This window comes from Catharus ustulatus, chromosome 2 (assembly GCF_009819885.2).
Source record: "Catharus ustulatus isolate bCatUst1 chromosome 2, bCatUst1.pri.v2, whole genome shotgun sequence".
In the NCBI taxonomy this organism is placed as follows: domain Eukaryota; kingdom Metazoa; phylum Chordata; class Aves; order Passeriformes; family Turdidae; genus Catharus; species Catharus ustulatus.
Window position 1 is genome coordinate 93,321,058 of NC_046222.1, and position 17,342 is coordinate 93,338,399.

Below are 17,342 nucleotides of genomic sequence, written 5' to 3' on the forward strand. Positions count from 1 at the left end.
TTTGGAGCTCTGTGGAGCTCTCTTATTTGGACAAACGAAATAGGCAAACAAGGGGTTTGGGTATCCTGCCATGTGCCAGGAAGGACTATGCCTGGCTTTTGACCACACTTGAACCTCTGCATATGCTTTGTTCTTACCTGACATTCATGCCACCATGCCATACTATAAAGGATTAAGGCCAAGGGCTCTGTATGATCTTGCTGTCTATGAGGATCCTATAGGCCATTCTGGATATGTCAAGTCCACCTGCAATACACAGCTCCTTTGAATCCATTCCCATTGCTGTATCAACTCTTACTAATTCAGAAGCCTCCGTTTGTAAGCAAACCTCTTCCTCCAGGCATAATCCTTCTGGATTTGTACAGAATTTCTTACTTTTCCAAACTTGAACCTGAATATTGTTATAGCTAAAGAAGACTGCATATTTCTGGACTTTTCCAGCAGATTAAAATAAGTCAGTGTCTTTCATGGAACTGCAAAGAGGGACAGTCTCCCCTGGTCCCATCCAAAACACACAGAGCATCTTTGACTCACAGTGTGATATGTCAAAGACTATTCAGGTTGTTAAAGTGATGCATAAGCTTAACTGCACCAGACCTAAAGTCACATGCACTTTTGCAGACCAGGCCCTAAGAAGATAAAATTAATTGTTTGTTGTCACCATGCCACATTCAGTCATCCAGTCAGCAGCAACCCTACACAGCAAATAGCTTGCACAAAAGAGTAATTTCACGACCACAAGGTGCACTGGACTATAAGGCGCACCTCCAGGAGTCGGCAAATTTCGCAACTTTGTACACTGTATAAGGCGCACCGGACTATAAGGCGCACTTTTTTTTTGCCGTGAAGATCCGTGCCGCGCGTAACAAAGTAACGAATTAGTAACGGAATCCTTCAGTGGAGTTTACTGGCAGGTGCTCAATTTGCAAACATTTTTCACAGATTGGTGTAGCCTTTAAACGCAGCCCCAAGCACCCTCCCTGTGCGCGGGGCTCGGCACTCCCGCCCACCCCCGGCTGGAAGGCGGGGCTTGGGGTGGCTGCGGCTCGCGGCTGCCGCGGTTCAGGGTGGCTCGGGGCTGCCACGGCTCAGGACCATTCGCGGCTCGGAGTGGCGCGGCACTGCCTCCTCCCTCTCTCCCTGTGTGACTGCTACTGGCTGGGGGCCGGCCGGTGCCTGGCTGGCACCGCCCAGCCTGCGCGGCGGGGGCTGGCTGGGGGCTGGCCGCTCCCACCCCACCTTGCGACTCAGCGCTCCGGCTGCACCGCCCCTCCATTGCGGCTCACACTTCTGAGCTTGCAATTTTCGCAACATTGTCCATTATATAAGGTGCACTTCTGGGTTCGGGGGAAAATTTTAGTCAAAAGGGTGCACCTTATAGTCGTGAAATTACTGCATTCTAAATAACCTCATTAAAATAGTATAGATGCAAGAAACCCTATGGAGAGGAGGCCAAACCTTCTAATCACCCATTCTGTTGCACCACCAGAAATTAAGGCTCAGTGTGCTCATCAGACAACACAGATGATGCCAGCACAAAAACTAAAACCCAGTAAGATTTCCATGGAAGCAATAGGTATTTTAGCTGAAATAACTCAATATAAGAGCAATGTACAGGAAAGGACAACCATCTACAGAGATGCTTAGTACTTGGAAATGTTACAACAGGACAGAATTACTTCTTGCATTTCTTTGAAGTTTCTTGACACATTATATCCATACAAAGAGTTCATCATGATTAAGAAAAATATCCCAATCCTAGTAAAATAAACATGCTTCAAAGTTCCATATCTGAAACTCAAATGCCACATGTGGAATAAAACTAAACTCCATTTAAGGCAAGTAATATATGTTACTTCTAAAATTTCTCAACATTAAGTATCAGAAAGGGCTCCCAATCCCCCAAACTTATCTGAAGATAAACATCATAGGCACCGTCAAAGAAAACAGAAGCTAATCTAGCTGGAGTTTCACTTTCCTGATCTGAGGAGAAATCCCGCTGTACCTGCGGATGGCATTGGAGCAGCTGACAGGATCCGTTGCTACTAGTCTAGCAAATCCTGACAGATTTCCACAGCTGGAGATCAGGCAAGTGATCAACAGAAAGGCACCAATCAAGTTTTCCACGATACTTGTGATGAAACAAATTGTGTTCCTTCTGGGGTGGGTGACAGCCAGGGCTAAGGGTGATGGCAGGACTCTGTGGTCACCTATTTTGCCATTTAAAGGCAAGTACATGTTCTCTCCTAAAGCCAGCCTCATTGTAACACTCAAGTCCATGCTAAGAGGTGACCACAGCCACAGGGATTCTCTTGGGGGGCAAGTATCTGAGCACCGATGGGCACTTAACTATTGGCCCAGGATGGCTTGGGGCTGAGCAGTTCCTTGGTGGCTGCTTCAGAGAACACAGTGAATGCTCTGAGTCTGAGCAAAAGCTGGATTTATGGTGAGCAGCCTTAGCAGAAAAACACAGCTATGTGGGGCTCAGTGTGCTCATAAGCCCACTCTTTACCACAAGGTACATGGAGTCTGTGCTACCAAAGACATTTGACTGAAAAATTGTGCCATATTGTTTGGTATCTTTTCTTCAAAATGCAGCTCTTCAAAAACAGGGGATGGGAAAAAAAAGGCAACAAGGACCAGTTTATCAACCATTTGTGGCAGTGGCTACTTCTACTTGTATCTTCTATTGAAAGTTTATTTTGTACTCCCATTTTCTTAATATGTAAGCAGATTAGATTAGAAAATAACAGTAACAGGGTTCAACTAATGACTCGGACAAGAACAGTCCATTGAAAGTCAACAGAGCTGTTGATTTGAGTAAAGGCAGCAAATCTGATTGCAAAAAAAATATTTCTAATATAGGAAAAAAAGCCTTAAATATGTGAAAATCACTGAAAATGAACAAAACTCCACTGAATGCAAGCACAGTTGATATGAACTGGCCTTGACCTCATCTGACCCAAATTAAACTCCAATTATTGTGGGATTAATTCTTCTGGCATGAAAAACACAGCCTGTCAACAGGAACTGAAAACATCCCATAAATCAAGAAGTGTTAAAGCCTAGTTGAGGATTATGCATGAAGAGTGAGAGGATTATGATAGGAAACAGTTCTTAGCCTGATGAGCAGCAAACTCAGCTTCCCAGATAAAGGAAATTGCATGTAATGCTCCCATACAGCCTGGAAGAAAATGTTGCAAGCTTTTGCTAGATCTAAAAGATATGAAAGTCAAAATCTGCAGGATGAAGCCTTCCCATGCAAAGCCAACTACTGTTATAAATATCTGCCTCTCTGTGTGTGCAGCCAAAATGAACACATTTTCCTTCCTAAGTGGATTACTGTTTGCCATATTTTTTCCCTATCTATTTACTGTCAGTAACAGAATGCAATTTTCCACCATCTCATTTAAGTTCTTGCTATCAGCATATCTGTTTTCAGGCCTTCCTTTTGCTTGATACTGTAGGTTGCACTGTTGGTGAGGAGCCGAACGAGACGTAAAGTTATTTAAAAAGACAGGAGATAAAGGAATGCATGCAATTTGTTGAAACTTATTGCACATGAAGGAATGCTGTTTTTGTCCGACTTAATGCGGACTACACACCTCCTCTCTGTGCTCCAGTGGAGAAGTAACAGGGAGATGGCACACTAATATGGAAACTTCTGTGATGTGTCCATGCTCGCAGTAAAAATTCTCCATGTCTACGATTTGCTCTCATTCATTCCCGTTCAGGAAAGCCCTTGTGTATGTGCTTCAGCTCTGCTGAAGTCATCAGGATTTCAGTATAAGCTTAAAGTTAAGAGCTTTCCTGAATAGGGATCTGTGCTTATTGCACTTGGTTCAATCAACCCATAAGATTTTGGTTTCTGAGTTTTTCAGTACAAGAATAGAAAGGGTATGTTTGTGCATTAAGATCAGTTCTTCATAGTATTTCTAGTGTACGAAAATGTTTGGAGAATGATACAGAACAATTCATTCTGAAGAGACATCACTGTATATTGTACCTCTGCACAAATACATGTCTACGCTCAGAATAATTTTGCTCAATATTGAAGAAATATTCACCTTTGTTTGGGTCAATGCTGTAGCTGACTATATCTGTAGCACAGTGTCCAGAATAACTGAATTATCCATGAAGGGGATACTGTCCATGTGAATGGCACATAGTCATTATGACAAGTGAGCGCTATTCCGCACCCAGTGAAGTCCTTGTTGAGTGTATTGAACCAAATGCTCCATACTGCTGTGCAAGGTGATAGGTCCCATCAATGCATCCAAGTCGTTAAAAAAATCTGAAGAAAAAAAAAAAGATTCAGCATCAGAAGGGTGAATCTTTATTTGCTACTTGTCACCCTTTAACAGATTTTATTCTCTTGCAAATTGAGTCAGGCTGAACATTCCATGGGAATGAAAGTTTAGTGCTGGTGAGATTAATTTTAAAGCCCCGTGGTTCATGATTTTACAGCTGATGCACAACAATTTTCTAATTTTCTTTTTAAAGAACAAAGCAGTGAGTTCTTTAGCTTTGCTTTTCATTAATTTCCATTGAGTCTTGATAAAGCAAACAGACTTTGGGCAAGCTTTATTCTGAGACTGAGGACAAGCAGATGAAAAAGTCTACACACAAATGTCCAATGATACATTTGTGATATGCTAGATATTTAAGCTACCCTGACAGAGAAATAGAGCCTGTACAACATGACCAACCTAGCCTAAAGAGTAATTTGGCTAACTAGCCAGTCAGGACTTAGAATCACAGAATGATTTGGGTTGGAAGAGATCTTAAAGATCAGCCAGTTCCAACCCCTGTACCATGGATAGGGACAATTCAGTTGTCTACCCAGAGGCATGTAGTGCCCATTTGAGATGTTCTCAGGGAGTTGATACTTACAGCCTGGACTGCAGATCTAACACAGGATGTGCAGGAGAGTTCTGGAGTGGCAGTTTAGGTAAGGATACCTCAGTGAATTGTATCCCTGTCTCCCTTTCAGAGTGAACTAAACAGTTGTTTGCATTGAACAAAGCTCCATCAACTACAATGGGAGATAACCTCTCCAACTTGTATCTACATACCTTCACTTAGTTGCCCTTGTTTTGACTGGAATCTTGCCCATGTCCCTGCCTTAAATACACAAATTAGCCTGAAAACCAAAGAATACTTCATCATCAATTTAGATGCCAAGGCATTTGCTCATGGAAGCCAGTTTTCATGAGAAAAGTTTGCTGCAGGCACCTTGTTCCAATCTGTGTCTGCTGCAGTTGGGGGAGAGCTAGGGGCTGTTCATTCCTTCTGCAGAAAGGAGGTGTGCTCCTGCTTTTTTATGTGGTCTGGCTAAACACATCCCATGCAGCTCCATGACTTTGGGGGCAGGAAGCTGTCTTACCTCCCACAAACCTTCCTCTCTAGAATGCACAGATGGCAGTAAGTGCTACTCACAGCCAAGTCTGTGACCTGTCTGTCACAAGTCCTGGCTCAACTCTTCTGAGCAAGACAGCTATCAAAAGTGCCTTTTTGGACTGTTTTAGAATAGACTTAGGAGCAGACTGAAGGAAGAAATCATCTCTGCAGTCCTACTTTGCAGACAGGTTTCATCAAAGTAATTATTTTCCTGATCCAAATCACGTGCCAATCTTCTAGAATAGCCCCTTGCCTTGCCTCACTCACCTCTGTTTTCCTTGGCCAGGTTGTCAGCCATCTCCCAGTAGTCATAGCTGTGCAGGATGCTGTTGGTGATGCTGACGTGGTTGGCAGCCATCTGATGAATGCGCTGCGGAATGCTGATGATAGGAGATGGGGAAGGAGCCCCTGTGCTCCCCTGGGATCCTACAGAACTGACTGGAGAAGGGCTAGGGGACATAGGTGATGGAGTTCCTGTGCTCCTAGAAACCAGTGTTAATACAGTTATTTAAAAGGTGTTGGGAGTAAAACCACAAGAGTATCAGAACATACCACAGGTAAAAATATATGACTTCTAACTGCCAATCTGATTTAAGTTTCTGTGCAACTTACTTTCCACTGGCACCCCAAGGAGATGGGTTCTGGGCAGCTTTTGATGAATTCTGGAAAGGAAAGAGTAATTCACAATGCATATAATTTATATAAGACTACAGAATGAAAAAATTAAAGTATAGAAATGTAAAGAAAGTGAAGCATCTCATGCATCTCATGATGCAAAAAACCCAGTCAGCCTAGTTTGATGTTAGGATGAAGCAGTGCTGCAGAACAGACTTGAAACATATTTTAAACATCCTGGCATAGCGACTGATTAGAAGAACATTAGGTGAAATAGAAACTTTTCACAGAACTGGGGATTCAGAAAAAAAAGTGCTGCAGGACTCTTTGTAAGGTTTAGGCTGGAATTTCTTGTGATGAAGAAAATCAGAAAGATTTCCTCCCATTCTCCTGCCCCCAATGACAAATGTCATTCCCCTAGGACCTGCAAGACTGTGCAAATCTGCTCAGCCTGGCATCCACAGGGATGTGAATCTGAGGATCTGTAGCTCAGATGGGTGTTTTAACCACCAGGCTCAAAAATCTTGCTCGTGATTGCTCCTTATGGAGCTGTTCCCCTTGGTCCAAACATGGCAACATTCACAAGGTCAGAGACACTCCCCATGTAGACTGGTGGTTTTCATAGCTGAAGGATTCCCCAGAGAACCCCAGAAGGGGTCATTTGATCATTTAGTTTGGTCTCTTGTATATCTGGAGTCATTAAGACTCTCTCTCATATACTGTGCTTAGACTAAGCATTCTTGAGGATAGACTGCCTTGTACAAGCACTGTATTTACATAGCAGGAGAAATTCAGGTGTCAGCATAATGAAGACTGGATAGCTAAAATTATTTTAGTAGTTAAAACTCCAGGAACTGGAGGGAATTTAGTCACTGGTTCCTGACCACTTGACCTGTGGAAAGACTCCACCCCTCTCCCAAGTGACTGATTTAGTCCTAGGACTGTGAGAAAGAAGTCTATCCCATCCACATTCAGCAATGGCCAGTCTGATTCTTCAGAGGAAAGTACAGTAAATTCACGAATACAAGCCGCACTGACTATAAGCCGCATCTCTGGGTGTTGGCAAATATTTTGGTTTTTGTCCATAGATAAGCCGCACACGAATATAAGCCGCTCTGTCGTTCGCAGCGAGGACCCGCGTGCAATTAGTAACAGAACCGCGGCAGGGCGGGGTTTACTGGCTGAGCTAAGGCTGTGCAGGCTCGGCCCGCTAGGGGCCGCTGACGGGGCCAGGTGGCCCAGCCCGGTGCTGCCGCTCGGGGCCGGCCGGCGCTGCCACTGGGCTCGGTCACCCCGGGTCGGCGCTGCCCTGCGGTGGCAGGCAGGGACGGAGCTTCCCCCGCTCCTACGGCAGCGGCGGCGGGCGGGGACGGAGCTTTCCCGCGCCCGTGGCGCCGGCGGCGGGCAGGGACGGAGTTTCCCCGCTCCTGCCGCGGCGGCGGCGGGCGGGGACAAAGCACCCCGTCGGCTCCCCGAGCCGCAGCAATGGCTACGCGGGGCTCCCGTCGGCTCCCCGGGCCGCAGCAATGGCTTGCGCGGGGCTCCTGTCGGCTCCCCGAGCCGCAGCAATGGCGGCGGGCGCTTCTCCCCCCCTCCCTGGGCCGCAGCAATGGCGGCGCCGGCTTCCCCCCCCCTCCCTGGGCCGCAGCAATGGCGGCGCGGGCTTCCCCCCCCCTCCCCGGGCCGCAGCAATGGTGGTGCGGGCTTCCCCCCCCCTCCCCGGGCCGCGGCAATGGCAGCACCGGGCCCCCCCCCGTCTTTCCCCTGGGCTGTGGCAGAGGAGGGAAGGAAAGAGCTCTCCCGCCTCTCTCCCCGCCCCCCGTACTGCCTGCAGGGAGCCAGGCTCCACCCGCGGTGCAACAAAGTAGCGATTTGTAACAATCGCAAAATGCCGACTTTGCAGCTGCTCGGCTCAGCACTCTGGCAGGCACTTCTGAGGTTGTATTAGCCGCTCCTGATTATTAGCCGCATTTCCGGTTTAGGAGCAAAATCTTAGTCAAATTGGTGCGGCTTGTATTCGTGAAATTACTGTAACCTCCTTTTGCTCTCCCCTGAAGCTGAACCTGCTGGTAATTGTGTGCTGAAGAGCAGCCCTCTCTTCTTGACATCCATGTGAGACCAAAGTCCTGCAGCTTGAGATCTGTTTATGGACACTGTTTTAAATGCAAGGCTGCAGGTGTTGTAAACTGCAGGAATTACAAGCAGTACCAGCAGTACAAAACCTCTTGGTCTCTCATGGCTTAGGAAGGAAAATGGTAATCAAAGGGCTTCAGATGTTCATGGATTTCAAGGCCAGGAATAATCCTGCAGTGCACACAATCTGCAATGTCTGTTTTCTAACAATCATGGCACTTCTAAAAGAAGCTAAATTACTCTTAAAATTTATCTTATTTTATTCCTTCTGAAAAGGACAGGTAGCCATGTAGAAATACTTAGACATTATTTATCCTCCTTGTTCTTCTGTGTTCTGTTCTATGTTTATCAGGCCTCACAATTAGAAAAACAAATGCTGTTTCACAGTTTCACGATTTAATTTTCCTAACTTCCTAGCTTTTGGATTTTGTTGGTCCAAAGCCAACAAAACCAGATGTAATCTGCAAATTATCAGCTCTGTACACAATGATCTCTTAACTCATTCAGCACTAAACTGGACACATCTCCTAAGCCTGTCTTTGAAAAAGTTTGTTTTCTCAGTTTTAATATGTCATCTGAACTGCCTCTTGGGTGTCCTCATCTTTTATGTGCACCCCCCAACACTGGCTGTATTTTAGCAGTGATTATACCAGTGCTGTGTGTACCCTGTCATTCTTCCTGCATTTTGACACTGGGTCTTCTATGTCCAGGTACATGAGATGAAAAATAAGCTTTGGAGTTTCCCACAAGGGGTTCTTCCTCAAGAGGTTGTTTTTTTCTCTTTTTTTACCTTTTGACAGGAAAAACTAAGGTGTGAAAAAAAAGCAAATCTCTCATTTACCATCTGAAGCAGAACCAACCTGGGAATCCTCGGCATTTGATCCTGCTACAGAATAGATATTTCCCCCCCTCTTTCTTTTCTGATCTCTCTCAGAAATACTTGTCTTCATCTTTCTAGTGTAATGGAAACTGAGTACCTGTTGTTTACTTAGAGAACTGTAAGCAGAAAAATTTGAAAATTGGAGTCAAGGACACTTCCACTGTAAATGCAACCACCTCTGCCTTACTGTACAACTTCCCAACACCTTTTTTCTCAAGGTTTAGGGATATTGCTTCAGCTTTCTCTCAGTTCTGGACCAGAAAGGTGGGGATAAGAGTAAATATAAAGAGGATAATGTTGTAAGGGACCATCTCTTATCCCACTTTCCCTACTGCAACCCATTCTCCTGGTTTCTTTATGCTCTCATACGTGCCTGGCCCCTGAATATCTGTGCCTTCTTTTTAATTCTCTGCTGCATTTTTTTAAAATAATGGAAATAAAACACCTAAAGGAGATTTAAGTAGTATTTTTTCTTTTCTAAAAGAAAAGTGTGTCTAATTTTCCCTAAATGTGTGACAAAATTTAAAATCTTTCTCTGATTGATAATATATGAGGAAGTTCTTAATGCAGTCAGCATTTCATGTCACTTGGTTTTGAAAGCTTTTAGATACCAAATATGAAAGGAGTGGAGAATTGGCTTGTTTTCCAGTGAAAATTATAGCAAATGGATGTATTTTCCATTTTTACTTTTAAAGGTGAGAATACTTTCTAATGTGAAGCTATGCTATCATTGTGTCAGCAGGAGCTCTGCAAAAAACCCAACTCTTCTTGGCTACAGTAGAGTGTAAGTCCATTTCGTGTTTGCTGTGAAACAGTCTCTGCTAGCAGGAGACATTTTACATGGCTGAGAGCTGTTCTTAATACAGCTATTCGCTGAACTGGTCAAGAAAAATAAAGCTGTGCAATAGGTACATATTTCTTTCCCCTGAAATCAAGTAATTGTTAGAAAAACATAACGTGTTGAATTATATATTGCTAAATTTTCAAAGCAATTACATTGACTTCAATTTCTATTTGACAAAAACAGATCTGTCAATTCCCTTCTCTGTCTTCATGTGTTCAGAATTTGGTCATAAGCATTCATGCTTGTATTTGAATTTTTTTATTAACAAAGTGTCAAAGGATGGATGTTTTTCATTTCAAGGTTCTTCTGTCCACAAAAAAAACCCCAACAAATGAGCTCTGTGTCCAAAGAGAAATGGCTGTTCAGGTCCCATGAATATATTAGAATACTTAGAGAGACTTCCAGTCTTTTTCAAAATAAACAGTGTTTGGACTTGTCAGAAGTGAAAAACGGAAGCAGTAACAGGTGAAGCAAAGCAGAAAGGGGAGGCCATGCCAAGTGTGTGGCAGGTGGTCTGTCTGCCCTCCGTGCTTCTGTACAGCTCCTGCTGAACTCAGTGTGGGCTGTTGGACAGTCCCCTGGGTAAGATGCTCTACTGCACTGTCCTACCTACTGATGTTGCTGAGTGGTAGGCTGCATCTGAGGACTGATCTAGATCAAAGTCTTCAACTCATGGGAAGTGTAATCCCAAAGGAGATTCTTAGAGCAAAATCTGCAAAACCTATTCACAACAGAGCTGGATAGCACTAGACAATTGACCAAGAATATCTGAAAATACCTGTTTGTTAGTACAACAAATTTATTATCCTTTGTGAAGGGTCACAGTGTGTATTTTTCAAAGAGAGATCCTTGTGAAGATAACTGAACTAACTAGAGTTCAGATGTTGTCATGGGAGCCTATGGTAAAACACCACTGACTTCACAGGGGAAAAACTAATCCCAGGACAGCTGCTGCTCTAGTAAGATGCTGTATCTCCTGTAAAGACACATTGATCTAAAAACATGCCATAAATAATGCACCTTGAAATACTCAATAAGCGCTTTTGAATACTTGACCGCATGGTCTCTCTTGAGTCGGAACATCCTCCAGTACAGAAGAGCCAGGCAGCGGTAACTGGAATATAAGGGAGAGCAGAAAGTAAAGGGTTACTCCTGAACAGACATCCCAGTGAATATCTTAAATCCTCAAACTAATACAGAGTGGAAGGCTGACAGCACCTTACAATTTTTATCACCATTTGTTGGCAGTACTTCACACTTTGCCATGGATTCATGAGCAGAGTTAGGTACTACAGCCAGGGCAGGTCATGCTGACAAATGCTACTTCAGCACCAGTGAGGTACTAAACAAAATATATTCAGAAGGGTCTGGGCTCCCAGGCTTTCATTCTGGCTTGAAGTCTGCACACTTGGCCAAAAGCCTCTTCCTTGAAAAGAGACATCCTGGAACTCAACATATAGGTTTTTTTTTGTTTGTTTGTTTGTTTTTGTATTTTTTCTTGCAAATGCATAAACAACTTTTTGAGATATCTTATCTTGGGACTTTATTGCAATAGCCTGGAGGCTTTATAGTGAACTCGAGTTATAGTGGGTACATTTTGTATACACCCAGTGGTCTCTTCCAGCAGCTGGAGATGGCTGGGATAAAGGGAAACCTTGGATCTGACACAGATTTCAGTGGCCAAGATTCTCTGTAGGAAACCAGAACAGAGATTGTATTGGAGCCTGGAGGCTATTCCCAGACCACTTGCCTGATTTGGTCCCCAGAGGAAACCAGCAGTGGGCTGAAAAACTTGATGTGCTGAACTGGTACTGTCTGCCCCTGTGCTCCTCCTTAGTCTGCAGAATGCCACACACCTTTAAAGCTACATAATTAAATTAATGGCTATTGACTATAGTTATGTACCACAGTAGTCAGTATTCAGGACACATACACTTTTCTTTGCTAGTGGCTTTAGGTGTACCAGTCTGTTTTCAGAATTGAGACTCACCACCACCTCTTCCCATCAAGGTTTTTGGCTTGAAAAAGTGTGAAAACTGGGGCAAATGTGAAAGTAGCCCACAGCAACGCTGGTTTTGAAGCAAAAACCCTGTGTGTTTTGCTTTTCCTTTGGCAGCAGCGGCCTTGTTTGTAAAAGCAGTATTTAGATTTGGAGCCAATCCGGAGCACCAGAAGGTGCCTTGAGTTTGGAAGCGCAGAGTGCTCCCCACCTCCGCACTCAAGAGCTGCCCACACCTCAGCGAACGCCTCGAATTAGCAAATAGCGCCTGCAAAAACGCGATGGCAGGCAGGCTGCCGAGCCGGGCCGGCTGGTGCCCGGAGCGCGGCGGTGAAATGCCGGCCGTGGCCGCTGGAGGACAGTGTCTCCCCGGGAGAAGCGGGCGCTGGCAGCCTGCCCGCCGGGCGCCGGCAGCAGCCGCGGGATGCGGCGGCCGCGCAGCCACCACCATCACTCTCCCTCTGTCACCTTCACAGGTACAGCACATATGCAAATGGTGTCAGCTCATCTGCCGGCTGGCAGACGGTGAGTTAAGATTGCCATTCATCGCCCAGAGAAGGCTCCGTCTGCTTTCCCTCGCGCTGACCTTTCTCCTGCTGGAACAGATGCAGCGGCTCCCTGAATTTGGATGTGCTTCCGCACGCACCGAAGCGCTCCGGCAGCTCTCAGCAAGCCTTTGTAATATGGCTTTATATGTCCTTTTTTAACCGTTCTTTAGTCATTTTCCCACCTAAGCGTTTTTAAAGCAATTGCCACTAATGCATTCTGTGGGCCTCCCGATGGCACAGAAAGCCAGTGACAGAGAAAGGGCATAAAAAAAAAAAAGCGTCTCTGAATATTTTGTTCCTTTTTATACAAATGATTAATTAGGACTCCTTCTTTATGGAGGCTAAAGATGCATTTAATTTGGATTTTTAACAGATGGTTAATAGATGTTAAGAACACACTTGCTGATTGTAAATGTCCACTTACTGAGACTCAGCAACCATGTAATAGGTATTTTATATATTAACTACAAAGATATTAAATTAAAAATTGATTTTAATAACATTCTAGTATTTTACTAGCAATCGGAAACTGTCCTATAGAATCTAAGGTGCTCACATATATATTTAGAAATCTCAATTTAACAGATAATCCAAGAGGCTTAATTATCCCCATCACCATATTGCCTTTCATATAATAGAAATATAATTTATGATTATTGAGCCTAAAATGTCAGCCACAAAAGAACTTACCGAGCTGTTGGTACAAAAGTACATCACTCATAAAAACAACAAACCATCAGGCATTTAAAAATTAATTACACTGACGTACCATAGCCAACCTGTCACAGTCAATAAGTAAGTATGAATTGCTTATTTACAGAGAGAGAATGCAGACTTGGTTCAATGATACAAGGGCTGGACCTTCCCAGAGAAGAAAGTATTCTCTTAATTTCAACGGAGAACATAATTCTATCTGGCTGCATCCAACATCTGATTTTCAAGAACTGCCTCACTGCAGAAAATAAGCCTTTTGAGGAAAGCTAGATCTACTAACCATAATGCTGCCAGCTGTTTGTCTTCTGGTGTGGCGTTGGGGCCTGAGTGGGTTTTTAGTCTCACTGCATACCTTAAGCAAGAAGAAAAAAAGCCAGTGTGAGTTAACTGAGACAGCTTTGTATTACTGATCAGAGCTATGCTGGCCAATGTCGCTTGATCTGCCCCTTTATACATATTTGTTCAAATTACCAGACATACATGTGTTTTTCCTGGTTGCGTTTCAGAGATGTTTTGCCATTAGCAGTGCATCCCTGCACTCTCTAAATAACCATGAACTCCCTTGATCTTCTGTCAGTCCAGAGGGGAGCCTAGCTGGTGAGGTGACACTGTCCTACCAAAATAACCTCTGCTGCTGCAGAAACCCAGTTACACAGAGTTCATGCAGAAAGAGCTTTGGAGCATTTGAAGGCACACAGCCTGCCTGGAAGCTGGTGCTGACCTCACCCTGCCAGTTCTGAGAGTGTCTATCCAGATTTGCGCCTCCGAGCGCAGCATGGCAGAGGGGGAACATGTGGCTCAGAGCTATTTTTGCTCACATGACATTACATTCAAACTCTATAAATATTAAAGATCCACAGAGGTAGCACTGATGTTTCAAGAGTGTATGTGCTATGCAATCACAAATTGGTTTCTGGAAATCTCAGCTTCCAGCTGAATACCTGAACAACAGACAAGGTTAGAACAACACACAGCACTTCTGGGCTCACTTCCAGAAAAATACCTGTTCCCCATAATTAGCTGCTTGAGATTTTTCTTACCTTTGCTTTCAAACTCTGATTCTGATATCTGTGCAAAGATTCAGAATGAACATTTTGTTTCTATAGGCATACCTAGCAAACCACTTATTTTTCTGAGTTGCAGTGAGATCAACAGCAATTCACATTACAACATGGCCACAGCTATACATGCTATTGAAAGCTATGGATCTGCAAGCAAAATTCATTTCAAGAGTTAGGACCATATATTTACTACCATGGGAAAAGACAGAGCAGACAAAGAAAGAGCTTCTTGCCTTCAGGGAAAAAAAAAAAAAAAAAGAAGGGAGGAATTACAGAAATTACAGAGATGGGGGAAAAAAAAGGAAAAATTGCAGAGATGGAATGTACTATTCTCTTACAGAAAAAAAACCAAAACTATTTGATTTTGTTCAATAACCTTCCAGTTAGTAAGCTGACCTCAATCCATTGAAATGCATGAGAAGACAACCCTAAGTGGAATAAAATGCCAGTGGAATTATTAACATGCGAGAAAATCTTCATTCTACATCAACACTAAATCCAAAAGAGTGCCTTTGTTTTAGGGCCTCTGATTTATTATGAATATGATTAAAAATGAAAATGTGTTACTTCCTATGAGCTTAATCCTGACAAGAACTGCCTGGTTGATTGTCCTGAGGAATGAGACCATGGTCACTATCAGTGCAGATTTCTCCACTAATGTGTCTGTTGCTGTCTTGCAGAGTCCCTCAGCTGCTGCAATGATTTTGACCTTTGTTTTCTCTACAAATGACACTGCCGATAATGTTAATTTTAAGTACCAACTACAACGGAAAAAAAGACTTAAGAGACATACTTTCTTCAGAGGGACTGTGGATGGCACTGAATTCTCGACTGCCCTGTTTGGAGAGCCATGAAGGTGACTGAAGGTAGGGGTAGCTCTGGGACGAGCTGTGCTCCTGACTCCACTGGCTACATTAGGAGCACACACATCTAATGGACTTTGAGTGCCCATTTTTCTATCACTGTTCACATCTTCTTTCAGGAAATCCTTAAACAGCAATCTTAAATATGTTGCAGTATTTTTCACGTTACCACTCCATGAGAATGTTTTGTTATTATGGATTACTGATTTCCTCCACTGAGTAGCTCAGGACTTACATCATGAAACTCTTGAAGTAATTTACAACTCAAGTAATAGGAAAATCTTTGGGGTTTTTTGTTTCTGTTTTTGTTTGTTTCTTTATTTTTTTTCCCATTCTTCATGGTTTCTTGATTTAATTTCCAAAGAAATCACAGATAATACATACACATTATATATGACTAACTGGGCCCTTGTAAGGAGTTCACTTCTACCCTTTTACTGCATGTATGAAAATAGGTGATGATGCAGATGAGCATGTTTGCACACAGTAACCCCTGGGATCATCTCCTTCCTTTCCTACCTGATGAGTTCAACTGTTTCTGAATACATGGTATAAGGGGATTTAGATTCCATTGGGCCTTGTTCCATTGCATTTCCACACTCAATAAATGATAGTGCTGCTTCTGCATAATTCAGTGCCTTTCCAAACTTCTCCACCTAGAGAGAAAAAAATAAGGACACAGAGATGTAGTGTAATCATCAAGATGTTGTTACATTTGATGGGATTTTCTCAACAAATATTGTAAACTTGACACAAGTTGATACATCTTCAGGTTCAAAATTTTTCCTGTGAGAAAGTTAATACCCATCAAACCCTGTGCATCGATGAAAATTATAAGGTACAGAAAATAGAGCCAGAAAAGGCTCTGAGATATTATTTGTTCCACACTCTTGTACCTAAAGAAGGGTCAGCTCTGCCTAGGACATTCCCAACAGTGTTTATCAAAGCTCTTCCAGTGCTGGAAATTCCACAAACTCATGCTGCCTTTTGTTCCAGCTTTTATCTTTCATTAAAAATGGTTTCACACATCTTTGCAAGTGTGTTTTTTTATCACTCAACAAAGAATGGTAATGGATATTGGGAACTAGGAGAAGAGAATTAAGTACTTTGACTACTAACTCTTATACAAAGGCTCATCTCTATTCTCCTGTCTTCTTTATCCTTACCATGTTCGGCATTGTTCTCCTCTTGTCAGGAATTTGCTTTCTATATCCACCTCCTCTTTCAGGACCTGCTCTGCTCCCTCAGCATCTTTGCCATTCTCCTTCCCTGCCCTGTTTCTTCTCCTATTTTTGGTACTTCTTTGGCTTTTTGTGTGTATTTGTGCACTTACATGCATGAATATGCATGTGTATATGCAAATATGCATCTAATGTTCATATGTGTACACTTACATGCCACTTATCTGCCCTCAGAATTTCATTTTTGATGTGGAGAGAGAGATGAATCATACTAATACCTCTCTGTCCTGACTTTTCTCTCCTTCAGTCAGAACTCCTGCGGTACATAAAGCCCATTAATGGACTGGATGCATTTGGTGGAAATCTGATGCACACAGTGAAAGGTTAATGGACCTTATTCTTTTCCAAGGGATAAAGATTTTAAATAGTAACTTTGGAATGGCACACTAGTTTCAATCTATTTTAGGTTCTTATATGACTCCCACTGCGATCATACCAGAGAACTTCACAAACTTTTTATTATATTTCTCCCCCTGATGCTCTAGTGCAGGTGGAAGTGCTATTATCCCAATTTCACAGATGGGGGACTGAGGAGCAGAGAGACTTAGAGTAATTTTCAAGCTGCTCACTCTAAGTGCCTGTGTCAGGCAGTGCAGTGCCAAAGTAGGAGGTGTTGAGCCCAGCAAGGTGATTCAAAGTGCCTGGAGGCACTTTGGCAATATGGCATTTTCTGCAGGATGCCTACACAGCCAGGGAGGGAGAGGAAGCACCTGCAAAGGGCTGTTCACATGGTGTAAGTAAGGTGCTGGTCCAGTATATAGGGAAGCTGAATGTGGAGGATATTTCAACCACCTGATACTGATAGAAAGCTATTTAAACCGTACCTGGGTGACTTTCATGCAGCAAACTCGTGGCACAGCAGAGAATAATGCTTGCAACTCCTCTTTCTGGGAGTCTACCATAAAAAACATTTCTCTCCAGGCTAAGAATTTCCTTTGCATATTAAGTGATCCTTTCCATTCTGTTTAAAGCAACACACTAAAATGCACCCTTTGTACTTCTCCACAATATTTTCTCATTTTAAGACTCACTTTAGAGTAATAT

The 17,342-nt window shown here is 43.3% G+C and overlaps 1 protein-coding gene across 1 annotated transcript in view; it reads right to left on the reverse strand.

Moving 5' to 3' along the window:
• Positions 1–942: 942 nt before the first annotated feature.
• Positions 943–17,342, reverse strand: part of AFF3 (AF4/FMR2 family member 3) — a 319,326-nt gene continuing 302,926 nt past the window's right edge. Inside the window, exons 16-21 of the mRNA XM_033052493.1 lie at positions 15,577–15,713; positions 13,414–13,485; positions 10,893–10,986; positions 6,013–6,062; positions 5,668–5,882; positions 943–4,294 (exon numbers count right to left, since the gene is read on the reverse strand). Coding sequence (XP_032908384.1) covers positions 4,173–4,294; positions 5,668–5,882; positions 6,013–6,062; positions 10,893–10,986; positions 13,414–13,485; positions 15,577–15,713 — 690 coding nt within the window. The 3' untranslated portion in view covers positions 943–4,172. The remainder of the gene's footprint in view (positions 4,295–5,667; positions 5,883–6,012; positions 6,063–10,892; positions 10,987–13,413; positions 13,486–15,576; positions 15,714–17,342) is intronic.